Source organism: Maylandia zebra, linkage group LG23 (assembly GCF_041146795.1).
Source record: "Maylandia zebra isolate NMK-2024a linkage group LG23, Mzebra_GT3a, whole genome shotgun sequence".
In the NCBI taxonomy this organism is placed as follows: Eukaryota; Metazoa; Chordata; class Actinopteri; order Cichliformes; family Cichlidae; genus Maylandia; species Maylandia zebra.
Window position 1 is genome coordinate 8,247,334 of NC_135188.1, and position 23,265 is coordinate 8,270,598.

At 38.8% G+C, this 23,265-nt stretch overlaps 4 protein-coding genes across 6 annotated transcripts; 1 reads left to right on the forward strand and 3 right to left on the reverse strand.

The window, feature by feature from the left end:
• Window positions 1-865: 865 nt before the first annotated feature.
• On the reverse strand, window positions 866-7,303 carry slc35d1a (solute carrier family 35 member D1a). The gene is made up of 12 exons (XM_004557185.5): window positions 7,171-7,303; window positions 6,829-6,862; window positions 6,639-6,725; window positions 5,928-5,995; window positions 5,745-5,816; window positions 5,558-5,626; window positions 5,227-5,329; window positions 4,481-4,573; window positions 3,867-3,934; window positions 3,566-3,644; window positions 3,400-3,482; window positions 866-2,270 (listed from the first exon to the last, which is right to left on the reverse strand). Exons 1-12 carry the CDS (start codon window positions 7,278-7,280, stop codon window positions 2,165-2,167), a joined length of 972 nt encoding a protein of 323 aa, XP_004557242.1. The 5' UTR covers window positions 7,281-7,303; the 3' UTR covers window positions 866-2,164.
• aqp12 (aquaporin 12) lies at window positions 7,207-12,437 on the forward strand. Of its 2 annotated transcripts, XM_076880438.1 has the most exons (4): window positions 7,207-7,342; window positions 11,265-11,881; window positions 12,038-12,154; window positions 12,233-12,437. In XM_076880438.1, the coding sequence occupies exons 2-4, from the start codon at window positions 11,287-11,289 to the stop codon at window positions 12,391-12,393; spliced, it is 873 nt and encodes a 290-aa protein (XP_076736553.1). In that variant the 5' UTR covers window positions 7,207-7,342; window positions 11,265-11,286; the 3' UTR covers window positions 12,394-12,437. The 2 variants fall into 2 exon arrangements, with proteins under 2 accessions (XP_076736553.1, XP_004557241.3); XM_004557184.3 differs by lacking the exon at window positions 7,207-7,342 and having other exon boundaries at window positions 11,176-11,881.
• Window positions 12,438-12,449: 12 nt separating this feature from the next.
• rpp21 (ribonuclease P subunit p21) lies at window positions 12,450-14,423 on the reverse strand. Its single transcript, XM_004557183.3, has 5 exons — window positions 14,267-14,423; window positions 14,040-14,140; window positions 13,449-13,531; window positions 13,185-13,319; window positions 12,450-13,022 (listed from the first exon to the last, which is right to left on the reverse strand). Exons 1-5 carry the CDS (start codon window positions 14,321-14,323, stop codon window positions 12,925-12,927), a joined length of 474 nt encoding a protein of 157 aa, XP_004557240.1. The 5' UTR covers window positions 14,324-14,423; the 3' UTR covers window positions 12,450-12,924.
• A 299-nt stretch (window positions 14,424-14,722) lies between these two features.
• Window positions 14,723-22,409, reverse strand: pak2b (p21 protein (Cdc42/Rac)-activated kinase 2b). Of its 2 annotated transcripts, none has more exons than XM_012920783.4 (15): window positions 22,145-22,409; window positions 20,937-21,247; window positions 20,727-20,833; window positions 20,444-20,594; window positions 20,272-20,303; window positions 20,068-20,181; window positions 19,768-19,900; window positions 19,590-19,653; window positions 18,350-18,398; window positions 17,360-17,472; window positions 17,146-17,263; window positions 16,940-17,039; window positions 16,655-16,851; window positions 15,936-16,073; window positions 14,723-15,828 (listed from the first exon to the last, which is right to left on the reverse strand). In XM_012920783.4, the coding sequence occupies exons 2-15, from the start codon at window positions 21,121-21,123 to the stop codon at window positions 15,742-15,744; spliced, it is 1,590 nt and encodes a 529-aa protein (XP_012776237.1). In that variant the 5' UTR covers window positions 21,124-21,247; window positions 22,145-22,409; the 3' UTR covers window positions 14,723-15,741. The 2 variants fall into 2 exon arrangements, with proteins under 2 accessions (XP_012776237.1, XP_004557239.1); XM_004557182.5 differs by having other exon boundaries at window positions 20,937-21,277.
• Between the last annotated feature and the right edge of the window lie 856 nt (window positions 22,410-23,265).

The window sequence follows — 23,265 nt, forward strand, 5'->3', positions numbered from 1 at the left end:
TGTCTGGTCATTAAGAGGAGTTAATAGTGGGATTTGTGAGGGCTTTGATGGTAACTGAAAAACAAAATCTTGCTTTCTACAGCATTTGCTGCCTCCTAGTGGTGGCAAATTAGAAAATAATTAAGGTAGAAGCCCTTTTGTTAAGCTTAGTGCGTACTAAACTCTACATTTATGCCTTTAAAATGCTAAATCGTTCCTGAGGAAAACAGTGTTTTAGAGTAGATCTCAGTGCACATTATCTAGTATAAAACTTTAAAAGTGGGCCAACAGCATTTTATTAAAGGTGTTGCAGAAGGGGGCGCCATCATGCTACTGTAGTTTGTGAAGAGCTGGAAACGTAATATTTAAACAGTCAGTTATAGAGCCGCGCTGAATTTACTTGGAGTGAGCATCAACGTTTTTAAACTTGTTTTTGATAGTTTCTGTGAAACTAGAAAATGTTTTTACTTTAGAAACACAATCTGGCTAAACAGGGAATGCTAATGATGCAGATGTTAAAAAACATCAGTTTGGCTAACATTTTTATGGTGTGTCATAAAAAGGCACACAGCTAAGAGTCTCTGGTTGGAGCTGAACTAGAGAAGCTGGACTTAGCCTTGGAGGATAACTTATCAACCTGTGAGGTAAACTGGCAGATATTTAGTCTTTTCATCCTGCATTGCTGCAATCAATGTGGCACTTTCCCCACCAGGGAGTAACAAAGTCTGAAAAGTACAAAGACTGTAAAGTAACTCATCATAACTTTGAACATTTACTCAGCATAAATGCTATCTTACCACGCAATCCTACAAAACACTCAAGTGTGTACTCTGAACATTCTGTTAGATGCTGGAATGACATTACAGCAATGCAAACAACCACTGCATTAAGTCAAGAGTTTTTAATGTAAAAAATACATTGTGTTCCAGCTACAAGATCATGGGTACTGTGTTTGAGATGTGATCAGCATCTACAATTCACTAGCCACTCCACCTACAAATTAATAAGTCTAAAAAAAAAAGTAATAAATATAAACTGATGATATTTATGTTTTGTTTTTTTTAAAAGCAGACACTTGTACCTGATAATTGAAAAAAGAAGGGGAAAAAAAGAGTTCCTCTCATAGTACTTAAAAAAACAACAACAACAATTAAAAACCCTGAAACAAATTTCAGGAACATACATTAATCTCAATGACTGTAACAGGAGGCGTGGCTGTTAGTCACTCTTCTGCAGATGCTACCTCAGTTAAAAGTGCGATCACATTTTGTCAAAAAACACAAACGAATGATCCCCTTGTACAAATAACAAACCATATATACTGTTTGTTAATTCTGCATAGAGAGAACCAGTTACAGCTTTAAGAGTCCACAACAAACTTTCTCTAATACTGAAGGAGCAAAATGTAAACTGTCATCTCAAATTATCACCCCAAAAAAGAAGGCGATACTATTTAAAGCCACAATCCTTGATGAGAACTGATGGCCTGCTGCCCATCCGCTTTGGTTGTTTTGAAGGATGAGGTCCGGTCAGTGTCGTTACGTGTGTCTTTAACAAGCGTGTGACAGTGTTTGCGCAAAAAATAAAATAAAGTATGGAGACAAAGAGTTAAACGGAAAATGACAGTGTCAGTGCATCTCACTGTGCTCAGAAAGGCATCTATAGTTACATTCCTTGTAAACAGCAAAACTGAAAGGCAAGAACAAGGATTGTGCCTTTTTAAATAACTTCCTTAATATTCCCATTGACTCATAAGTACACACCAATGTGTAAAACCAGCTGATCGCGCCTGTGTTCCATAATCTCAACATTTAACTTTAAATGTTCTGTCTAAATATCAAATGTTTGTATAAATATTTTTCACCTAATGTTCCCTTATTCTCAAAGCTCACAAAAACAGTATCAAAATACAACATAAAAAAAAAAAAACAACAAAGAAGCTTATCTAAAAATCAACCTACAAACACTTGGGAGGGTTTCGTCACCATGGTAGCAGCAGAGAGGCATGGCAATGGTACTGCTCCATTTCCACAAAAACACACTGCGGAAGTGTCTGAAACACTGTTCCCACCAATCCCATGCCTTTACTGCCAAAATACTCCATAAATTACACTTTTACTAAAAAATAGTTTTTTTTGTTCATCAGCATAAGAATAAAAAAAACAAAAAAACAATCCAGTGTCTGTCATACAACCACCTTGCCCTTGATATCCAGCTTGGTGTTTTCATTTGCTTTGCTGGACTGTTCCTCTGTAAGAGTGATGTACGAGTACACCAGGCTGCCAGCAATACTGCAACAAAATTGAGAGAGGTGACATGAAAATGTTGTATCAAAACAACATGCTACAGCACATCAAAGTTGTAGAACTAGAAATAAGATCCAGCTGACACATCTGAATTCCCGCAGGGCTGGAATACAATATTATCTGTGTTAACAGAAACTTTTTATTTTCCCACCAGAAGAACAGATGCTGAGAACAGTTTGTATTTAAACTGAGAAACAAGAATTATCATGCTAGTGCTCATCATGCTATATTTAATCAGACTGTTTCATTTCTGATTCTGTATCAGATTTTTCATACTTCAACAGAAGTAACATTTTGTGCACCACTGCCCAATCTGCATAAAACTGAACCCCTACAGCCCCTCCTGTAGGTGGTGGGATCACAGGAGGGCAGACTTGTAACTACTTCAGGCTAAGTCTGTTCAGGCCCCTGTGGGCCATTCCCAGTTCCATGGTGGGACCCTGGAAACCAAGTCCCAGGCAGGATAAGCTGGTCCATTGATCTTTTGGCTCATATTGGTTTTCTGAACCACTCCAAGTTTCCTTTAGGAGACCCAACCAGGGGAAGATTGCCATTCACAACATAGTTTCTGGGATATTTGGAAAACACAAACCCCTCTGCCACATTAAGGTGGCAATTCACAGAGGGGCAGTGGCCCAATCCTCAGTTTCTAGGACTAGCTAGCAATACATGGACTGTAACTTCTCTGGTGACGCTTGTGGTGTATGGGGTTGAGATACTGATTACATATAGTTGGGATCTGTAACCAGTTTCTTACAGAAGAGCTGGACTTTGTTCCACTTTGGAAGTGTCCCAGATCAGATTACTAGATATATTATATATTTTTTTTTTTTTTTTTTTTGCACTAACTTGTCTTGTAGCACCTTGGTTCCTGGAGGAACGTTGTTTCGCCTCACTGTGTATTTTTAAACTGTATATGGTTGAAGTGACAATAAAGTTGAACTTGAACTTGAACTTGGATATACTTGCATTCTACTACTACCAGAGAATATGCTCCAACTACACGGGTCCTGAGTTCTCACTCCCCTAGGGGAAGGTCTATGCCAGGGTATCAGAGAGGAGGGGGTGACATTATTTAACCCTCAGATTCAGGAGAAACATGAGATCTGTTTACCTTATGTTCAAACCTAAGAAGTTAGTCCATGAGAAAATGTAGTCTCCACTGAGTACCATTCCAATGTATGTCACCAGGACATTCTGTAAAAATGGAGAAAACATTAACAAACCTGAGCATTTTGCATTGTTTTGTATTCAACAGTTCCCTCAAGCACGCAGCTCACCTTAATACAACCCACGATAGTAGTTGTTAATGCTGAGTTGTACTGTGTACACAGCACAGTAGAATACATCAGAATAAACCTAGGAAAAATAAATAAGTAATCATGTTGTAAATCACTCAACGTTTATTGGAGCCTGAAATTGGATTTCAAAATGTTAATGCAACATTGTAGACAAGCTGCAAGACAGAACTGAGACTGCAATACCGATCTAAGAGCAAATCACAGAAATTTGCCATCATCCAGATGTTGCACTGATAGTGAATTCACGCATGCCACATTTAATCTCAAGCCTGTAACTTACCCCATGACACACGACAGGGTGAACTGGGTGAGGAACAATGCATCCGACCAGCCCTCATATTCCACTGCCTGAAAGGAGAAGCAGAGTATGGGAAACACAAACTGACAACTAACAAATACATTAAACATTATATTTGTGTCAGCATTAAAAGCAAAGAAAAAAACGATTGAAACACGTTTGATTAGTAAAGTAAAATATTACATTAGTGGTTTTTGATGTGTAATGTCACGCATTCACTTAAAGAAAGTGAGCAGCCTAAAAACTGAGGCGTTTTAGTTTATATCCATGGTGGTTGCTCAGTCAAGGGAAGTACTTGATGCTGCTGTAATAACTCTGCTAGGTGCATAATAGCATCTTTGTGCCTTTCTGGCTGCTGGGCCCCAGCTGGGCAACCCAGAATGTCTGCCAACACTGACCAAATGAAAAGACAGCTCATATTTACGGCACACACCCATGCTTAGACATATGTTCGCTCACTTAAATGCAGAATTAAACCAAGCAATAACCGGTCGGTACTGAAATCATAACAGCTCTGGTAAAAAAAAAAAAAGCATTAATTTAACAAATATAGTGTTAAAGTAGTAGAAGTAGAATAATAAATGCTAACTCCTCACCTTCTGCATATCTCCAGTCACATGAGCCAACAGCAGAGTGGGAATTATCATAAATAATGCATTGTAGTACAATAATCCATATTTCCCCAACTCCTGAAAAAATGAAAAGGGTAGAGAAGCAGGTGGGAAGGGAGCAACAGGAAAACACAAGTAATATGCAGAGCCAGAACAGAGTGCTATTCACAGGTCTTTCAGTGCATTCCTCACTAAGTAGCATACAGATGTCATGCATGGCACCACCTAAGACTTCTTGTCTATGCTCTGTTTCACATGGCTTCATCGGCTTCACCCCCTCACTCATACACACCCCTCTCGTAGTTGGAGCTCAGTCCTAGGAGATGGCGCTCCATAGGCGTCATACACTAAATTTGGATCGGCCCTTGCAGAAACGTGAGAACTGAGTAGTTCAGTTTGCCCTTGTGACATTAAATATGACTTGAACGAGCTTAAACAAGACATTTCGGAGTCAGTCCAAACAGATCTGAAGACTAATCTAAAAAAAAATATGTTTAGTTAAGCACAATGATATTTTACCAAAACAATGAATCACAAATATTTTCTCTTAATCTAATCAAATTAGTGGGAGTAAAAAGAACTGACTCAATGTATTTCCACACGCCAAGTTCTTTTGAGCAAGATACTGAAGGACAGTTCGAGTTCTCTACATTCACACGTAATCAGCTCAATGCCAAATACAGCTCCCACCCAACAATGGTCACTATTCATCAGATGCTGCCATCACATACCTTTGCGTCTAATTTTTGCTTTACATAGGCTCCGTTGGCTGCAGTCAGGATGTCGTTCAGGAGAATGAACATGTAGCCTTGCAGGTCAAATGATAAGTCAGCACTAGGATCAGAAAGAAGAAAAGGCAATCGAAAGTGTCAAGAAAATAAATAATGTGTTCAGTTGGCTAACATTTAAGCTGTAGTTAAGCTGCATTTAGGCAGGGCTCCTTTACAACTTCCTTGAAGATAATGGCAACTAAACTTGGACCTATATCCCGACAAAGCACCTCTTTGTAGTGAAGGTAAATCTTGGTTAACAGCCAGCACACCTGGATTTAGTAGAACTTACCTCGCGGCTATAAATGCCCCAAGGATCATTGTAAACACTGTCAGCTGAACTGGTCTGGAGAATTTCTTCCTGCCACAAATTAAATACAGTAAAGAAATTCAATATGACCACTTAGAACTGGAACCGAACAAAAAAAGGACCAGTAAATGGCGAAGAAAAGTAGGTTATCTGTTGTGTGGGATCTTACTTGAGCAGAAATCCCTCGGCCAGCATAGTGAATAAGATCGAGAACCTCCTGAGGACTGTAAACATGGGCAGACTGGTGCACCAGGGCGTAAACGGTGACAGAAAATCCATTAAACGAAAAACATCAACATTAATAGCCAAATAGTTTTTAACTGTGTGAATTTTTACAAAATGTGGAGCTTACTTTAGCCTTTTGGTTCCAAATAAACCAGTGATTTGATTTCCCACATACAGGAGAGGTAGAGGAAATGTCTAGGAAAAAAAAGGAAAAAAAGGATAGGGAGGTTTTGTTAAGTAGGAACAGCTCCAGCATGGTTAAATGAATTTTCTGATGGACAGGCAGCGGTCACCATAAACCTGACCTATTCCAGTTTCTGGGGGGGGGGGGGGGGCAATGCCATTTTTCAAAGGGTGAAGAAAAAAATAAAGGCTAATATATCTAATGCATATAGAGTATGCTAGTTTTCAGCAATATATTTCAAAATCTAGTTAGACACAGCTTGACTTAATGCATAAATGCTTTGAGGTTACAAGCCACTTACTCTATGTGTACAGTGCTTAATGTGTCACACAATTTGGGGTTCAATATTTAGCCCAAAAACATTTATACCTTTCCAATTAAAAGATAATAACTCTGTATACTTTCTAAACCACAGTCACTTCAGGTACTGCAGACACTGCTAAACTATTTCTAATGAATCTGTTTTCTTTTTTTTAATATATGTCAATACTGATATGCTATTAATGGGAAAATAGTTGCTAATATTGGCCAAATTATACATGTTAGGCCTCTGCATTTGATATTTGGACTGTTTATTAAGAGATGAACAGACTGCATATGGACCTCTGGAAACTAGTAATAAATGACTGGTACTCTTCATTTAGAATATCTCACCTTGCGAGGTATGGTCTCATCGCATTCTGGGAAGCTGATCACCCTTGCAGCCTTGCCCACCCACAGCACAATCACGGTGGCTAACATCTGCACAGAGATTCATGAAGAAATCAGTGTCGATACCTGCCTGGTTTTAAGGTGTGGTGTCAGCTTGGTTAACGTAAAAGAAGAAGTTACACGTATCACGTACTTGTCCTATTCCGACACATATCGACGACGGGAACCTGAAAAAGTAGATGAAACTCCAGTAAATTTTAATGCTTTAGAAGTTCAGCACACTGTAGTTAGTAAGCTAACCTCGTACTTAACACTCAAGGGTTAAAATGTTGCCCAACACAGGCAACAGAAAGAGAGGCTCCCTGCAGTGTGAACCACAAGATTACCATCACTGGATAAAAGTTGCCGTTAGGCTAATCAGCACCGTGGTGTTGCCTGCTCTGCTCAGCCTGCACAACTTCCACAAGCTAGGTTAGCTAGCATGGAAACAGCTTATCGACCGTAACCGTTACAGGCGTTACCGCTATGCCGTTACCTGTAGTTAGTGAGGACACTCTTGTTCACCACGACGATCAGGAACGAGCTGAGACCGTAAAACCCGGCGGCAAACAGCTTCACGACCAGCGTCGGAGGTTTGTCCGCCATCCCCGACAAGTTCTCATTCCTCTCTGAGAGTCGGCTCTTCCCCTGCCCATCACTTCTTCACTGTAGGCTCACCCACCTACACACACACACACACACGTTTCACAACTTCCGCCCCAAGTCTGAGCATCACATTACGCGCAACAAATTTAACCACGAAATTTAACCATGAAATGAACGAGTTTTTTTGTTTTTGTTTGTTTGTTTGTTTGTTTGTTTGTTTGTTTGTACAAATCTAGCACTGCGAATGAAATCACCAGCCAGGCTTAGCTTATTTTTTGCATTCTACTTTCTTTTGACATGGAGCATTAAACTTAAAGCAAGAATCGGACGGATATTTGATCTTTCCTGCAGCTTTATTATCCCCCCAGCTTTCACAAACACATCTGATTTACAGGCAGGTCGGCACTTCCCGGTTTTTAACCTGACATGTGATGCGATTAGTCCAATCACAAATTAGAAGGTTTTTGTTGTTGTTCTTTATTACATGTAATTGGGGGTTAGGCGAGATAAGTTATTTATTCACCACATTTCAAACACCACAGCTAGTCAAGATAAATTCAAAATCCAAGATAAAAGATAATAACGGCAATAACAATAAAAACAACAAAAATTAAAACAAGGGCGATGGCATAGCTACACTGTTAGTTAAAAGCAACCGTGAATCTAAAGCTGTGCTCTTTACAAAATAGCTAGGGTTGGAGACGATGTGACCGCAATGGGTAGCTGGTTCCAAAATGCCCAAATGCAATAGATATTTATTGAAAATGTTTATGGTGGCAACTACGAAGGCTATAACTAGGCATTGCCTCCTACAGGGCAATGGGTTGTTTGGAAGAATTATAATAAAAATACATTTAAAAAACAGAAATGTACATATGTGAACTGCTAGGTAACCAGATCTTGCAGACCTTGAGATCTACTAGGTTTGTATACATTAAACACTATAGATTTATATTTAGGGCCAAAATCATTCAAAGATGTATAAACAATCTGTAATATTTTAAATTTAATTCTGTATTTTACTGGAAGCCAATGCAGGGAGACGACAATTGGAGTGATATGGGAGGCCAAGGAAAAGATCATTGCAACAGTCTACAGAAAAACAGGCATGAATGAGCTTCTCCAGATAAAAATATCCCAGTTTAGCCAAATTACTAAGATCCCAAAAGGCTGATTTAGTTACAGCACAAATATAGTTAGTGAAACTAAAGCCCTCTTTTATTGTTGCACCAAGATTTTTCACACAAGTTTTAGATTTGTGGTTTTACATATACAGATATAAAGTTATAAGTAACCCATGCAATTAATTGCATGAATCGTATTTCACACTATGATCACATGCAGCAGCAGTATAAAATGTATCTCCAAAAGTTGATTCTGTACATCTGGACGTAGCGTTTTCAGTGGGAGAAACATTTCGTCACTCATCCAAGTGACTTCTTCAGTTTCTGGTGACTACAGGTTTCCCCGGTCTTCTAAACAGTACATTTGCATAATGACTGTTGTTGATCAACAGTCATGAGAATTTGCATATAATCATGATGAAGGAACTGACCTCCCAGCCCATTGTTCCTTCAGTGGGCTGTTTTCAGTCATTAAACACAGCACATGACAGCAACAAGTATGTTCTGGAGACAACAGAGCTCTGAGGGTCCCCTGTGCCGAAATATGCTCACCTCACCTACTTCCAAGGTGCACGTTCAGAGGTTAAAGCTACAGCAACATGTGTAGGAAATGTCTTAACTTTATTGTTTGACTAACATATTTTCAGCTTATTGCCTTCATCATGATGAAGTAATAAGCTGAAATTTGTCAGACAACAATAACTTGTTGATCCTTGGAGAAAAGGAATAGGTTGTCAAGATGGGCCTTTGTTGATGGGGGTTTACTTTTCTTCCTTGGGCTATTCCTGATTAGTTTGCAGGAGCATTGAGGCCACGGCTATTGGGACGATTAAAAAACGTGATGCTTTTATCCCAAACATAAATGGATATTAAAAGTCTTCTGGATAATGAGTTTGGTTAGCTAGAGTTCACACAGATTTACACAAAACTGGTGAAGGTGAATTTGATTCAAAGCAGATAATTTTTGTTTTCTTTCAGTCTAGTTTTAAGAAAAAATGCCTGGCTGTAATATCTCATTAATTGTTGGATGGATTGTCTTGAATTGTGTTTTATATTTTTGACTCTTGTTAAAGATTATTAACAGTTTTCTGTCACTTTAATTAACAGGTTGTATTTTAAACCTAATTTTCTTTCCTATATTTTGAGGGTTGTAGATTATAAAGGCTTGAAATAAAGCATTAACGCACACGAGGGAAATGTTAAGATATGTGCAGATAAGATTAAGAGTTTTATTGCTGCCTCATATCTGTCCTATGATCAGGAATGTCTTGAACTTCTGTCCTTTGCCATTTATATCTGCTATGTATGTGGTAGAGTTCTTGTAGCATTACTCGTCATCATGTTGCCGTCTTAGGACATACATACTACATTTATTTATATATGTATAGACATATAAAAAGTGTGTGTATGTGCACCCCCATGGGCTAAGGTGTAACCACCAGGTGCTCTTTCCATCTGATGTTTTCTTTTCCATAGGGGTCATATGAATGGCTCCTACAGCTGAGGTGGTTGGACGATCTGATTTCCTCGTGTCAGCATTGTTCCCACATCATCATAATTAATGTTGTTCCAGGTTCAACATTGCAAGTGACCAATCGCCTTCTTGTGACGTCATTCCTTTCAGGGACAACATTTACGCGATGTCCCAGGGACAACATTTACGCGATGTACCAGGACAAATTTGTAAATTTCTGGATTACTGTTAATCTCCATAGAATCAAGAACTCATGTCCAGTTTCACAGCTATGGACCAGTTAATTATGTTTCCAGGTGATAGTTTGATTCATAGATTCAGCACACAACCATAAGTCTAGGCCTTTTAGTCCAGATTCTCTTCACTTATGTTTGTAAAATGATCAGGGAAGCTACTGCAATTTTGCCTGACCCAACCCCCGGGCCACGAAACACCCAAAAAGTTGGGGAACGCTGGTCTAGAGAACACTGGTTAGCTAATGCTGTCGTCAAGTAGCCTATCGCTAGCAAACAAACAGCAAGCCAAGTGAGGAACATATGTATAATGCTTACCGTTTATTAAAGGAAAGTATCCTAAATTGACTTCAAATTCGGCGGACAGGCGGCGGTTTAAGAAGGTGATTGGTCACTTGCAATGTTGAACCTGGAACAACATTAATTATGATGATGTGGGAACAATGCTGACACGAGGAAATCAGATCGTCCGAGGTGGTTAGGCATCTAATCAGGATGCCTCCTGGGCGAGGTGTTCTAGGCATGTCCAAACGGAAGGACGCCCCAGGGTACACCCTTGCCACAGAGAGATTACATCTCTTGGCTGGCCTGGGAACACCTCAGTATTCACCAAGGTGAGATGGAGGAGGTAGCTGGGGAGATGAAATCTGGGTTTTATGGTAACCTGCTTGCAAAAATGTATTTTCTGTGCAATAGCTCACAGTAGCTTGAGTCCCTCAGGGAAAAAGGTATACACTGATTCAGTGTTAAAAATTATAACTATCTCCAATACATGCTTCAATTTACTATACAGACTCCAAGCTGTATAATCCTCATATATTAATTTTATCTAAAAATAAAAAAACAAAAACAAGAAACCCCCCAAGACTTTCAGTATCAAGAAATTCACAGTATATTTATTTCTTCTAGACAGAGTGGGGAGTCATTTTAACCTGAGCTTTTACAAAATGATGATAATAAATTATCACTGAATAAAGGCCAGCTTCGTGACCTTACCTTGAAAAAGCCCTTGTGTATTTTGGCAGGTGGTTGCGGGATAAAAACCCTGACGTGTCTCTGATAAGAATTGTGTCTGTGCATGTGCCACGTTGTCAAACAGCGAGTACAGTGGTAAATTCAGCCCCTCACTAATTTCATTTTCTTCAAAACACAGAAGGGGACATCTCGCATGAGCCATGTCTGGACTGAATGCGTCTCTCGGATACTTTGTGGCTGCTGTGACTTTTGTAGTCTCAGTTCGATTTCTCCTTAAAAAACGGCCACGGTTCAGCTTCATCTCAGAGTTTACATCTTCTTTTATGCTGGTGGCATGTTGGCTGGAGGTGCAGACCATCGTGGAGGTGGGCGAGTGGGCCGGGGGTTTGGGCCCTGATGTGACTTTAACCATACTGTTTGTGGTATTGCTCACACACGGTATAATCTGTGGTGATGCATCAGGGAATCCCAGCCTGGCTGTGCAGAAATTCATGAAGCTTGAGGCCACCACCGTAACCACACTGCTTGATGTTGCTGCCCAGTTTATTGGGGCTCACCTAGGCCTTCTTGCAGCCAAATACTACTGGAGCCTGGAGCTGACAGACATGCACATGATCAAAAACCTGATGATCAGTGAGTGCAGCACATCTCTGCTGGTTTCTGTGCTTCAGGGATTTTTTACCGAGTTTGCCTGTGCCCTCGTCTTGCACATCATCCACTTAAACCTATGCCGCCGATCTGCTCTGATCCGAGTGCCGCTGATTGCTGTCCTCCTAACATTCCTGTCCCATTCAGGTAAGCCTGGGAATAACTGGCTTTCCTTTTATTTAAACGTTTTACCTTCTGCTTTTTGGGATCCATTATTTGCATTTTTTTTTTTTACTTTGAAAGTTCAGAGGACTTAAAGCTGGAAATTTAACGAAAACTGTATTTTCCTATTCTTTTCTTCAGCCAAAGGTTATACCTCAGCTTACATGAATCCATCACTGGCATATGGACTCACCTTCCACTGTTCTGGATTTACCTTTGCAGAGTATGCAGTGGTTTACTGGCTGGGCTCTCTCACAGGTAAACTGATTAAATGTGCATGTCCTTTCAGGTCTTAAAAAATTAACACAATACATAAAATAAACATTTGATTTCTAGGTATGACTTTGGCTGTTCTCCTGTACATGGGCCATATTCCCAGAATCTTTGCCAAGAATCTGCTATACTCCCAGAAGACACGTTTCAGAGTGCCCAAGACAGACAAAGCAGAAATGCAAATCTTTACTTACCAGTTCTCAGCTGCAAAGAGACGTCTTTAATTTAACAATTTATCAAAAATAAAGAAAGAAAGAAAATCTTCAAATTTTGTCCTCTGTTTCTTTTTTAATCATGACATAAGTTTTTATTTGAAAAAAACAAAAACAAAAAAAAAACAATTTACAAGATACATATGAAAAAAAAATTAGCAATGTTAGAGTGTTAGCATAAAAAACAAAACAACCCCCCCCCCTTTGTAATCAGAAAAGTAAAAAAAACAAACAAACAAGCTGTCAATAAAATGAAAAGAAGTAATTTCATTTAAATAACATTTAAAAAAAAAAACCTTCTCTAGTCTGTGGGTGGATGTGACACAACAAAACTATATATTAGCTTTTATTAAGAACAGTCCTTTGTATGTTAACCCCTCTTAGGCCCTGGGACCATTTTTGGTCCTTTTAGTTTTTCAGTTACAAGCCATTTGCACTGTGTTGAATGGAATATAGCCAAATTCTCTAAAAAAAAAGTTTGGCATAATTTCATGTCAAAATTCAATCTGACTTCCTTAAGCAAATAGAGCAGAGCCATGGCTGCTACGTGCTGGTAGCACCTGGAGCAGAACTGAGTTTTGATGTCTGTGACCCGTCATTCTTTGTGTCTTTTGGCTGATTTTTAGCAGAAGTGATTGAATCTGTATGAAAGAAAGAAAAAACAATCAGCACAAATTTTTTGTCATAAAAGTCCCGTGCAAGCAAACATGAATTTCTTAATTACTGAATTTGGCAGCATGCTTATATAAGCCATATTGTGTTAGGGTATGTTTCGTCTTAAATATAAGTTTTAAGTTTGTCACCTTTCTGCTTTTGCTGCTCCAGCTGAGCCTCGGCTCGGTCTGCCCATAAACAGTAATCTGGATTATTCAGTAAGGTCTTCCTCTGTCCACAACTGAGACATCTCATCACGGTAAAACGAGTCTTGCTGTTTTTTCCTTATTAAAGAAATTCAGTTTAAATAAATAAATAAGTAAATTTTTAATATTTATTCATTATCAACCATTTCTGAAACAAGAAAGTGACAGCCTACATTAAGTAGGGATTGAAAGATAATAGGGGCTTACGTTTTTGTCTTGTTGTAGCAGTTACACCTGGAATGAGCAAAGAGCAGCACCTCTTGCACAATGTCCTCTTCACCGATGGATCTCTACATATATTGAAACATTAAAATGTTAGTCCATCTTTAAGTACATTCTGATTTTACTACTGTCCATCAGCTCCTAGACCAGTTTCATGTAAATATATGTGAATCTTCACACAGCTACACATTAACATCATAACACTTGTCCACACATTGTCAGTGTGAGACTGCTCTCATTTGTGAATACAGCAGGGTAAACGTGGCAGATGTTCCAGACAAATGCCAACTGAGCTGCTGGTCTGTGAGCACAGGGCCCACTAAACGATCTCTGGTCCTTATGTGTGCTTGTGTAGTTCGTACGGTATCGTATATTTAACACTATTTCAATAACTTGTGTTTTGTTTTGTTTTTTTAACTGTGACATTTTCATCTCAGTAGTTCAATACTTGATCTAAAGGGAGCTCTGTGGCACGCCGAAATATCCTGCATTACTCTTTTGCTCCCCAGACAATGTGATCAACGGGATTTGTTAAAAATCAGTATTTAAGTACACGTGATTATCATCTCAACTTACTGTCTGAGAACGAGACGCTTTGCAATCGTCTTCTGTGAGAAGCAGTAGAAACGAGCCAGCTCCACATTTTCCGGATTTTGAGCTAAAACACAATGTGCAGCCTGTGGACAAAACGTAAGAAACCAGCTGAGCGACCACATTCAAAACAGAGAGCATGCTAGCATTTATGTAGCATGTGACTGTAGCTGGAAGCATCGTGACGATAATTAACTAAAACTTTCTCCAACCTGGTAAAGGTAGTTCAGTCTCTGGTAAGCTTCTTTGTCTTTCAAGTGGAGCGCCATTACACACAAAAGTCAGATAACAAATTAGCCCTAATAGTAACAGCGGATTACTTCTAACCACAGCAGTATGACCCTCTGCAAGTAGCTACAACTGATATACTTCCGGGTTAATCCTTCAAAATAAAGGCACACAACGTGATTCACACCTCGGAAAATCAAAAATACAAAATCATCCGATTAGGAATTAACTGTCTACAACCATTCAAAGACCCGACAAGCATCTTGTATCTTTGTAGTTTAGTTATATCAACATCAAACGATATCACAGAGAAATTATTCATTGATTCTACAACCAATTAATTGCAGGGCTTGTAATTCTTGTTCTATACTACTTTGACTTTGTGTGGTTTAAGAAGTAACGGATGATCTCTTTACACATCAATCACATTCACATCCAAATCACAAAAGTAAAAACAGTTGAATTTATTTGAGTGTGCAGACAAAGTTGTTAGTTGTCCAGAAGAGAAACCGTTAACAAATTGTCTTTACCAGCCTTTGTATCCAACCAGTATCATATGGTCACGTTTTTCAAACTAGTTAAGTACACAATATACACATGGAAAAACAAGAGCATTTGTTTAGTCAACACGAACACAAAGGACAAAGTTCAACATACAATACTCATTTTTAATAACAACAGAGAAGAAAGTAGAAACCCTGTCAATCTAACATTTTAATTTACCTGTAAGGTGCGCCTCTGGTATCAGGAGACTATAAAGATACAGGGGAAGAACAGGTACAGTAGCTCTGTTGTGTGTAACAAATGTAGAACGACATAATCACAACACATGTTCATGATGATGACTCCACTGAAATCTTTCCTATAAAACCAATAAAAGAAATGTCCTTAAACAATGGGTGGATGTGGAAATAGCACAAGTGTTCACTGAATGAGACAATATGTGACAAGAAGGGGGACAAACATAAAATTCAAGTATCAAAATAACTAAGACACCAACAAGCTGAAAAGATCAATTACAAAGGTAGTAAAAATCATGGGAAGAGAGACACTGAGACAATCAACAATACATTAGGCAACATTTTGCATTTGTTTAAGGCAGTTGATTAAAAAAAACTAAGTAGAACTAGGCATCTTCTTCATTCCAAGTTAAATACAAGCCTAGCCCTAACTTATCACCAGAAGAGTTGATGTACAAAATTAACTATGCCCGACTCTGATACTACGCACTTGAGTTTGACTTGTCTTCTGACATCTGAGAATGAATAGAGTTCATATGGACAGCGGTGGGGTTGTGCTCTAGATTTTTGGTCTTCTTCACAGTGAGGTTTGTCAGGGCTTATAAGGCTGGTGCATCAAGAGTGGCACACCACTCTCAGCCTATTGTCTGGCACAAAATCTAAATAGTTGGCACATATCTGTGCACAGCATGGGAAGGCAGGATAGCTACTTTCATCAGCTAACGATTGCTCTTCATGGCCTCCTTGGCTGCCAAGATGAGAGGTGTGAGACTGGAGAGGGGTTTCGCCAGCTTCAAAAATGGATGCTGAAAAAGATGTGGATGTGAAAAGAGAATATTACTGGCCTGAAACACAAATATAGTAAAACACTGAAGAGTTCAAAGAGTAGCCAATAACTGGAATCGTTTGTAACCTGCAGGAGCTCTTTGCCACTGCCTCTTTTCTCTACATCCATTTCCAGGCACAGGTTTAGAAAATCTCTGAAAATTGGAGACAGCTTCTCAGGATTCTGAAGCTCAGGTGTGCCATTTGTAGCAATTAGGTATAATGCCTGCCAAAGGGGAAGAGACAAACAAACAAAAACTTTAAAAGCAGAGTTTTGGGAAACAACACACTTAAAGGAAATGAATCAAGTCAAACTGGCTGAGAGGGAAATGTACTACAAAAGTTAATGCTGCACAACTTTCTATATTTGCCTGGGGATATTCCAATCCACATGAGCACATTCCACACAAGAAGTGAAGCTTGTCACTTATAAAGTAAACAGACCAAGAGCGACAAAGTCAGAAAAAGCAAAGTGTGAAATATAGGGTAATAAAGTTCATTATAGTGGTAAAAAGGAGCAGGGTGTAAAATCAGAAAACGTTAAAAATAAACAAAGGCAAGTGTTTATCCTGCTTTTCTGTTGAATCATGGGAGTCTATGGCCCACAGTTATTTTCTAACTACACCAAAAGTCCGACAGACACAAATCACCGATTCAGTTTTAAGTGATTTACTGTGACCTTGTAGACACTGTACAGATGAATAAATTGGAAACATTTCATTTAAAAATGGTATATATTTCCCTACGCTGCTCTACACTATATTAAAGATGTCTAAACTAAAATGTGTGAAAGTGTTCTGCACTCACTCGTAGTGGATTCTCATTCAGGTAGGGAGGTTCTCCTTCAACCATCTCAATGGCCATAATACCCAGTGACCAAATATCTACTTTAGGCCCATAAGCCTTTCTGGTCACCACTTCAGGAGCCATCCAGTAAGGCGTGCCTACCATGGTGCTGCGTTTGCTCTGCTCTGGAGTGATCTGGGCGCAAAAGCCAAAATCGGCTGTCGAAGACATGAAGAAGAGTGAAACAATTTACACCGGAAGGATTTAACAATGCAATATTTATCATAATTACAGCACAGGACTCACTCAGCTTGACAGAACCATCCATCCCAAGCAGCACATTGTCACTTTTGATGTCTCTGTGGATGACCTGATTTGCGTGTAGGAAATCCAATGCTTGTAAACACTGGGTGAAAAAAAGAATTGAGAGAGGGAAAGATGGCGTTTTTTATTATACCTTTTACATAAAGTGGGGGTCAGTTTGTTTTACAGGACTGCAAAATGTAACGTACCTCTCGGCAGACAGCAGCTATCTGGGCCTCATCCATGCAGGTCTCTGTAACCACATCTGTCAGCGAGCCACCAGCAAGATATTCCATCACCACAAATAACTCCTCCCCCATCAGGAAACTGGCACATAAAACAAACGCATGTGAACAATCAGACAAAAAGTACTGTAAAAAAGTTTAAAAACCTGCCAGGCTGTAGGTTTACGTTCACTCTCACCTGTCTAAAAAGTTGACAATGTTTGGGTTCTTGAGCTCCTTCATCACTAGAATCTCGTTGATGATCAGCTCCTTCTTCGGCTGCTTTTGTAAGTTGATCTGTTTAATGGCGACCTGGCAGTGTGAAAAAACATATATGACCTTTAGTTCACTCTAGGTTTAACATTCAAAAATGTTTCCTCCTAATGTAAAGCGTCACACAGTAACCTATGAAAGACAAAGTAAAAAAACACATACGCATATGCCTTTAAGAGATAAAATGAGTTTCTAAGCAGTTTAGTGGATTTAGTGGTTGGTGCAGATGCTGGACTTTAGATACTTCTTGTTGCATAACAGATAGCTCTTGCTCAGTTTAACTTAATTCAACTTCTTCATTTTTTGTTTGCTACAATTAAAATAATAAAACTTTGTTTTTTATTGAGCTAGATTGTTTTTCATATTTGTGGCTACTATGACACAATAATTTATCCTTTCTGGGGATAAAGTACATCGTTCATCAGATCTACTTGTCAGGTGCATTGATGGAGACCCAATGCACTGCAGTTCTCACTTTAAAGTTGTTTGGATGGGTCTCCCTGTTATTCTGGCTACACAGCCAACTACTCACAACACTTACAAAATTCCTGGCAACCCAGATCATTACAAACTTCACTCCACAGCAACGTCTCAAATGTACCACCTGAACACCTTCACCATGTTATCTCTCTAGTAAAACTCCCTAAAAGCTCTTTCTAGCTACAACATGTTCAGTGTTCATCTGCTCACTATAAACTAAAACTGTGCACCTACGTATTACCACCCAAATAATCTTTTTAGTAACTACCAGCTGCCTCACAATCATTTTTATAAGCGAATAATAAAAAATAAACAAAAGGTGCAGTCCAATCCTTTCAAAAATGGCTTTAGCTTGTCACTCAGCCCCGCTTGCTATGATCCATATTATTTTTCTTTTTTTTGACACTACCTAGTCCATTACTGATTTAGTCTTTACCTCCTGTCCTGTGGATACATCAATGGCTGTGAATACTGTTCCTGATGCCCTGTAAAAAGAGGAAGATTATTTATTTACTTCAACACATATTCTAAGAAACTATATACTCACAATTATTCTTCAAATGCATTTTTACTCACTAAATGTTTTACTTAAGGTCAGTAATACTGAAGAGAATTTATGTTTGTATGAGTTGAGAGGAATCACATCTTGATTAGGAATGTACTACCTGAGAAAAACAAGTATTCATGTGTAACTTATAAATAACTTGTCAATCTTATAAACTAAACTTTGACATGAAACCCGATGCTGAAGATTCTCCGACCTAAAAGCTGGTTGTGAAATTTCACTTTGTTTTTGGGTGGGATGATCAGAAGTAAAAACAGAGTCAAACTGCTATACTGTTTTGTTTTTATAACACCTTCTGGAAAAAGCTTTTAAAAATCCTGCTCTGGAGAAACAAGGGATTTTAAAACATTAAACATATTAATCAACATTAATAATATGACACATCTGCTATTAATAATGAAAGTTATTAGTCTACTACTATTTTTTCTCATGGTAACATTGCTCCAGGGCCTTTTCACAACAGAAAAAAAGAACTTGTCAAACTAGAAATGGTGAAACTGTTACAGACAAGACCGCCCTCCTGGCAAAATTTGCCAGTAAATAACTTCACCAGTTTAAAACTCAGCTCCTCCTATTGTGAGTATCTACAAGAGACTAAACAATACCAATCTCTGGTGATTTAAAAATCTCATATCGCATATCAACTGATACCGTTTCTTTCAGATACAGCAAACAAACTTTCATTGTTATTTATTAGTTAATGTATCAGTCCCTGCCAAGATAATATAACAGTCCATTTTAAAAACAAACTTGTTCATACAGCTACAAGCAGATGTGAATTACTCCTTTACGTTGCTTGTGGCATTCCAAACACTTGCTCCCAAGAGGAAACTTGTAGAGCGGCCTCTGACGAATAAACTATTCAGTATCAGCACTACTAACGTGGACCAAGTGTGTTTTGCCTATCGCTTCCTCACTTTCTTATTTTGCATTTCAGTCATTCGAAATGTTATGTATATGCAAATGGATAATATTGATCAAGCCCTACAATCTGATATCAAAAAGGCTATTCGCTGTAAATATTTACTTAGGTCTGGACAATAAAGATTGAAAATCAACTGCCTGTTTTATAACATAAACAATTAAAACTGTAATATAAAAAGTAACTCACCCCTGGCCAATCTTTTCATATCGGGTGTACTTCTTCTTGGGATCCCCAATACTGACTATGGTTCCTGTAAACCACATTTAAAACGTGTTAAAAGAAAATGGCAAATGGAAGTGACAGGAAAAATGAATTATGTCTACTGTATTTATGCGAGACTAATGATGAAGTAAGAAAAATTTACTCAGTTTGTCCATGATCTCTTCGTCTGACATCTTGCCCTTCCTTTTTTGCCTGTCTGCAGCCTTGGAGGCCACATCTCCGTCCGGACACGTGCTTGGAGCAGGGATGGGGTCGATGACAGAGCGAGTATATACCTGCAAAATACAACAAACATTAGCCAAAGATTAAGATTATTTTTAAATTGTTATTTAAAAAAGGAAAAACAAAATCATTAGAATTAGAAGTTGAAATAAAAATATCTTATAATGAATTCTGATAATAATCGTTACGCAGTAAGGCCAACATCTGGCAGGTGACTTACACTCTTTGTGTGTTCTGGTCTTGGTGCCACAACTGGTGGAGGCGCTTCATCATCGTCATCATCATCTATGTCTTTGATGTTTGGAGATGAGGGTTCAGTGCCTTTTTTGGCAGCCTTGTATAAAGTCACAGCAGATTTTGTTAACATGTATTAGACAAAACAAATACATAAAAAAATACCTTTTAAAAGTCCCAAGATACTTACAGACTGAGGCCCTACTGTGAATGTGTCTTTTTCTGTGAATTTAAAAAAAGTGTGTTTTTAGTAACCATGGAGGTATAGTCAATTTAAAACTTAAAGTCTGAGTGTCATTAAGCTGTGACACTCACTGATCAGTTTACCCCTAAATAGGGTACCAAAAACATAACATTCTCACCAGAGGATGAGAAGCTGAGGTACTTCTGACGACCGTTCCCTGTAGAGTCATAGAACTTAAGGACATCAAGCACAGCCTGTGGGTTTTTCTTCTGCTCTGACTTGGTAATGTTTGACGTCTGGAGTAGTCGAGCCCATTGCTCTGGCATACCCTATGTATTAAAAACAGAAAGGAAAATGTGTCCAATAATGTAAGCTCTAATCTAAAGGACATGCTGTGCTTTGGTAACAAGAGAGCAGAGTTTAGTGAGTGAAAAATGAAAATAACCAAACAGCGAACTCACCGTGAACTCCCCTGTTACAGCGTCAAACCCAACATGTATGGTATGTTCAAAATCTGAAGGCGGTGAGATTTCTGGTCGCTCTTTGTCTCGATCTTTCTTCCTACCACCTGAAATTAAATGAACCTTTATCCAAATTGACCAGGACAACACTCGCTACAAACACTAGACTTGAACTTATTTTAGGCCAAACTTTTAATCTTTTTATCTCACTTTTTTCAGCCCCAGAGAAGATTGAGATGATCTTATTGCGCTTCCTCTCCTCAGGCACAGAAGGCAGCGGTTTAGAGCTGTGGTTGGCCGAAAGTGAGTCTTTGCCAGAGCCAGTGCTGAAGATAGTGCTGCTCATCCTGACCGGAGGGGCAGGGGGTTTATCCTCAGGATCTCCGTTATCACACATGGCCAGGAGGTGGTTACAAGCCTCAGAGGGCTAACCGGGACAGGAATACAGTGTGTGAGGATAGTAAGTGGTGAGGGAGGAAGGCGGCGCTCACATCAGCATGAGACACTAGTGTGTTCATGCACTGCAGGAGAAAGAAAACACCAAGAAGTACCTGGATAAAAAACAGATATATGAAAGAGTATAACTACGCTGTAATAAAGCTAGAAATACAACAGGGTGTAGTGACAAGAAAGCAAGCACCCTCTATAATAAAATAATAAGTTAAATTTGCTACAGAGGTTCAATAAGTAGGAACATTGGAAGGTGTAATGTTTCGTAAGAACCCTGAGCAGACAGAAAAGCCTACACAAAGCTTGACATGTTTTCAGAGACATCACACTTTCTCTGTACTTGTGAAAAAGCTGCTGCAGAGACCTGCTGCACCAACTTTACAAAGTTAACTGCGCATAGAGTCGACAGGGGTACCCAAGAATAAACATAAGCATGATACACAGCAGACTAACTCGAATAATCAGTTCGTATTCTAACATCTGAAAGGTGGAAGAGGAGCCCAGATGACAATCAAAGAACGAAGTTGCTCCTTATCTAGTGCACAAAAATGAAAAGCTTGCACCTACTTTCTTCATTTTAAGGTTTATAAAGTACGAGCACAACCTCATGAATGACCCACATATTTCCATATAACGGTGTTCCTACTGTAATGTCTACTCAAAATGCCCTTCAAGAGAGTAACAACAGGGGCGGCTAGCGGGCTAACGCTAGGATAACTACTTGGCCAACAAGTGTGCTAGCCAGAAGCTAACATTAGCAAGCTATAACAGCGACTGCAAGCCTTAAATAGAGCTTTCAGCTAACGCTAACTTGACAACCAAGCTTGAAGGTTCCTCCCCATGATCCGCCAAAAATAACACTGTTAAGCGGTGCTTTAGAAATCACTAAACATACCAATTCACAAACTATTCCGCACAAATGAGCTTTATTTAGCTAAAGAAGGCGACGCAGGAGCAGAGAAGCTTACCGGAGAATCCACACCAGTTAAACTTGATTGGAACTTCAGTCCAGAACGATCCTCGACGGTGTGCAAAACGTCTGTATATCCTTTAAAAGTTATCCCCCCGTAACAAGGGCTCCCCGGTGGTACAGCCGGCGTATAAATAACTTAGTACAAAGGTTATTCCAACTATTTACAGTGCAACTTTTCTTCTATCTTTTCGGCCCTTGGATAATTCCGCTATGGCGAAGGGGAAGCGGAACTACCGACCCAGCCCTGGCCTGTTCAATAAAATGTTTCAAATGAATGGTGTGTGAAAACCAGTGTTGGGCAAGTTACTTTGAAAAGTAATTAATTATAGTTACTAGTTACTTCTTCAAGTTAGTAACTGAGTTACAATATTCTAAAAGTAATTAATTACTTGAAAAGTAACTATTGTGTTACTTTAAAAAAAACGTTTAACCCTCTGGGGTCCAGGGTATAATTGGCCATTTTTAACTACTTTTGATTTTCCCTCTACATTTTACCTTTAAAAACTATTTACTTTGCCTTGTTTGGTATCATCCTTTTCAGCACAACCTCACGTGTCTGAATTTACAGTTATGTTTTCATTTTGACATGCTGTATTAACACAATTGATCTAAAATCAGACAAAAAACATAAAATCAGAGTAGAAAAAAGTTATATTTTTTACTGTAACAACCACAAACTTGTTTAATGAATCATATTTCATAATTTTAAATGCAAATATAAATTGTCAATTTTAAAATCCTATGCACAAGTTTTGCAAACAACAAAGTTATTTGCATCCATTTACCTTTTACCTTGATTTTTTAAATAACCATTTCAAACTATTTACAGAACAATCAGCTGTTCTGCATTCAATAAGATGCCACACAAATTATTTGAGCCACTCCAAATATTTCTGTCCACTATAAAGGAGAACATCACAGCCTGATATCTGCAGGTCTGACAGCAGCAGGTGTATCACTCCTTTTTGTACCTGAAGACAGCAGTCGCCTCATTGTTCTGACACTACACGCTAACCACACAAGACAACACATTAACTACATGGCGAAGACAGTCAGCTATCTGAAGCAAAGAAGAAAAAAAAGAAAGAAAGGAAAAATCAGAGCCCGTGTGCAAAA

What these genes read in the sequence shown, in the direction of transcription:
- aqp12 (XM_076880438.1), top strand. Translation starts at nt 11,287, where the DNA reads ATGTCTGGACTGAATGCGTCTCTCGGATACTTTGTGGCTGCTGTGACT. An exon ending in AACATTCCTGTCCCATTCAG is followed by an intron (nt 11,882 to 12,037) that starts GTAAGCCTGGGA and finishes TCTTTTCTTCAG; the next exon opens with CCAAAGGTTATACCTCAGCT. An exon ending in CTGGCTGGGCTCTCTCACAG is followed by an intron (nt 12,155 to 12,232) that starts GTAAACTGATTA and finishes TTTGATTTCTAG; the next exon opens with GTATGACTTTGGCTGTTCTC.
- rpp21 (XM_004557183.3), bottom strand. Translation starts at nt 14,323, where the DNA reads ATGGCGCTCCACTTGAAAGACAAAGAAGCTTACCAGAGACTGAACTAC. An exon ending in GACTGAACTACCTTTACCAG is followed by an intron (nt 14,141 to 14,266) that starts GTTGGAGAAAGT and finishes TTTTGTCCACAG; the next exon opens with GCTGCACATTGTGTTTTAGC. An exon ending in GGAGCAGCAAAAGCAGAAAG is followed by an intron (nt 13,023 to 13,184) that starts GTGACAAACTTA and finishes TCTTTCATACAG; the next exon opens with ATTCAATCACTTCTGCTAAA.
- pak2b (XM_012920783.4), bottom strand. Translation starts at nt 21,123, where the DNA reads ATGTGTGATAACGGAGATCCTGAGGATAAACCCCCTGCCCCTCCGGTC. An exon ending in AGAGATCATGGACAAACTGA is followed by an intron (nt 19,654 to 19,767) that starts GTAAATTTTTCT and finishes TGTGGTTTACAG; the next exon opens with GAACCATAGTCAGTATTGGG. An exon ending in GTGGCAAAGAGCTCCTGCAG is followed by an intron (nt 15,829 to 15,935) that starts GTTACAAACGAT and finishes CATCTTTTTCAG; the next exon opens with CATCCATTTTTGAAGCTGGC.
- slc35d1a (XM_004557185.5), bottom strand. Translation starts at nt 7,280, where the DNA reads ATGGCGGACAAACCTCCGACGCTGGTCGTGAAGCTGTTTGCCGCCGGG. An exon ending in GGGGCATTTATAGCCGCGAG is followed by an intron (nt 5,330 to 5,557) that starts GTAAGTTCTACT and finishes TTCTGATCCTAG; the next exon opens with TGCTGACTTATCATTTGACC. An exon ending in ACCCTGTCGTGTGTCATGGG is followed by an intron (nt 3,645 to 3,866) that starts GTAAGTTACAGG and finishes TATTTTTCCTAG; the next exon opens with GTTTATTCTGATGTATTCTA.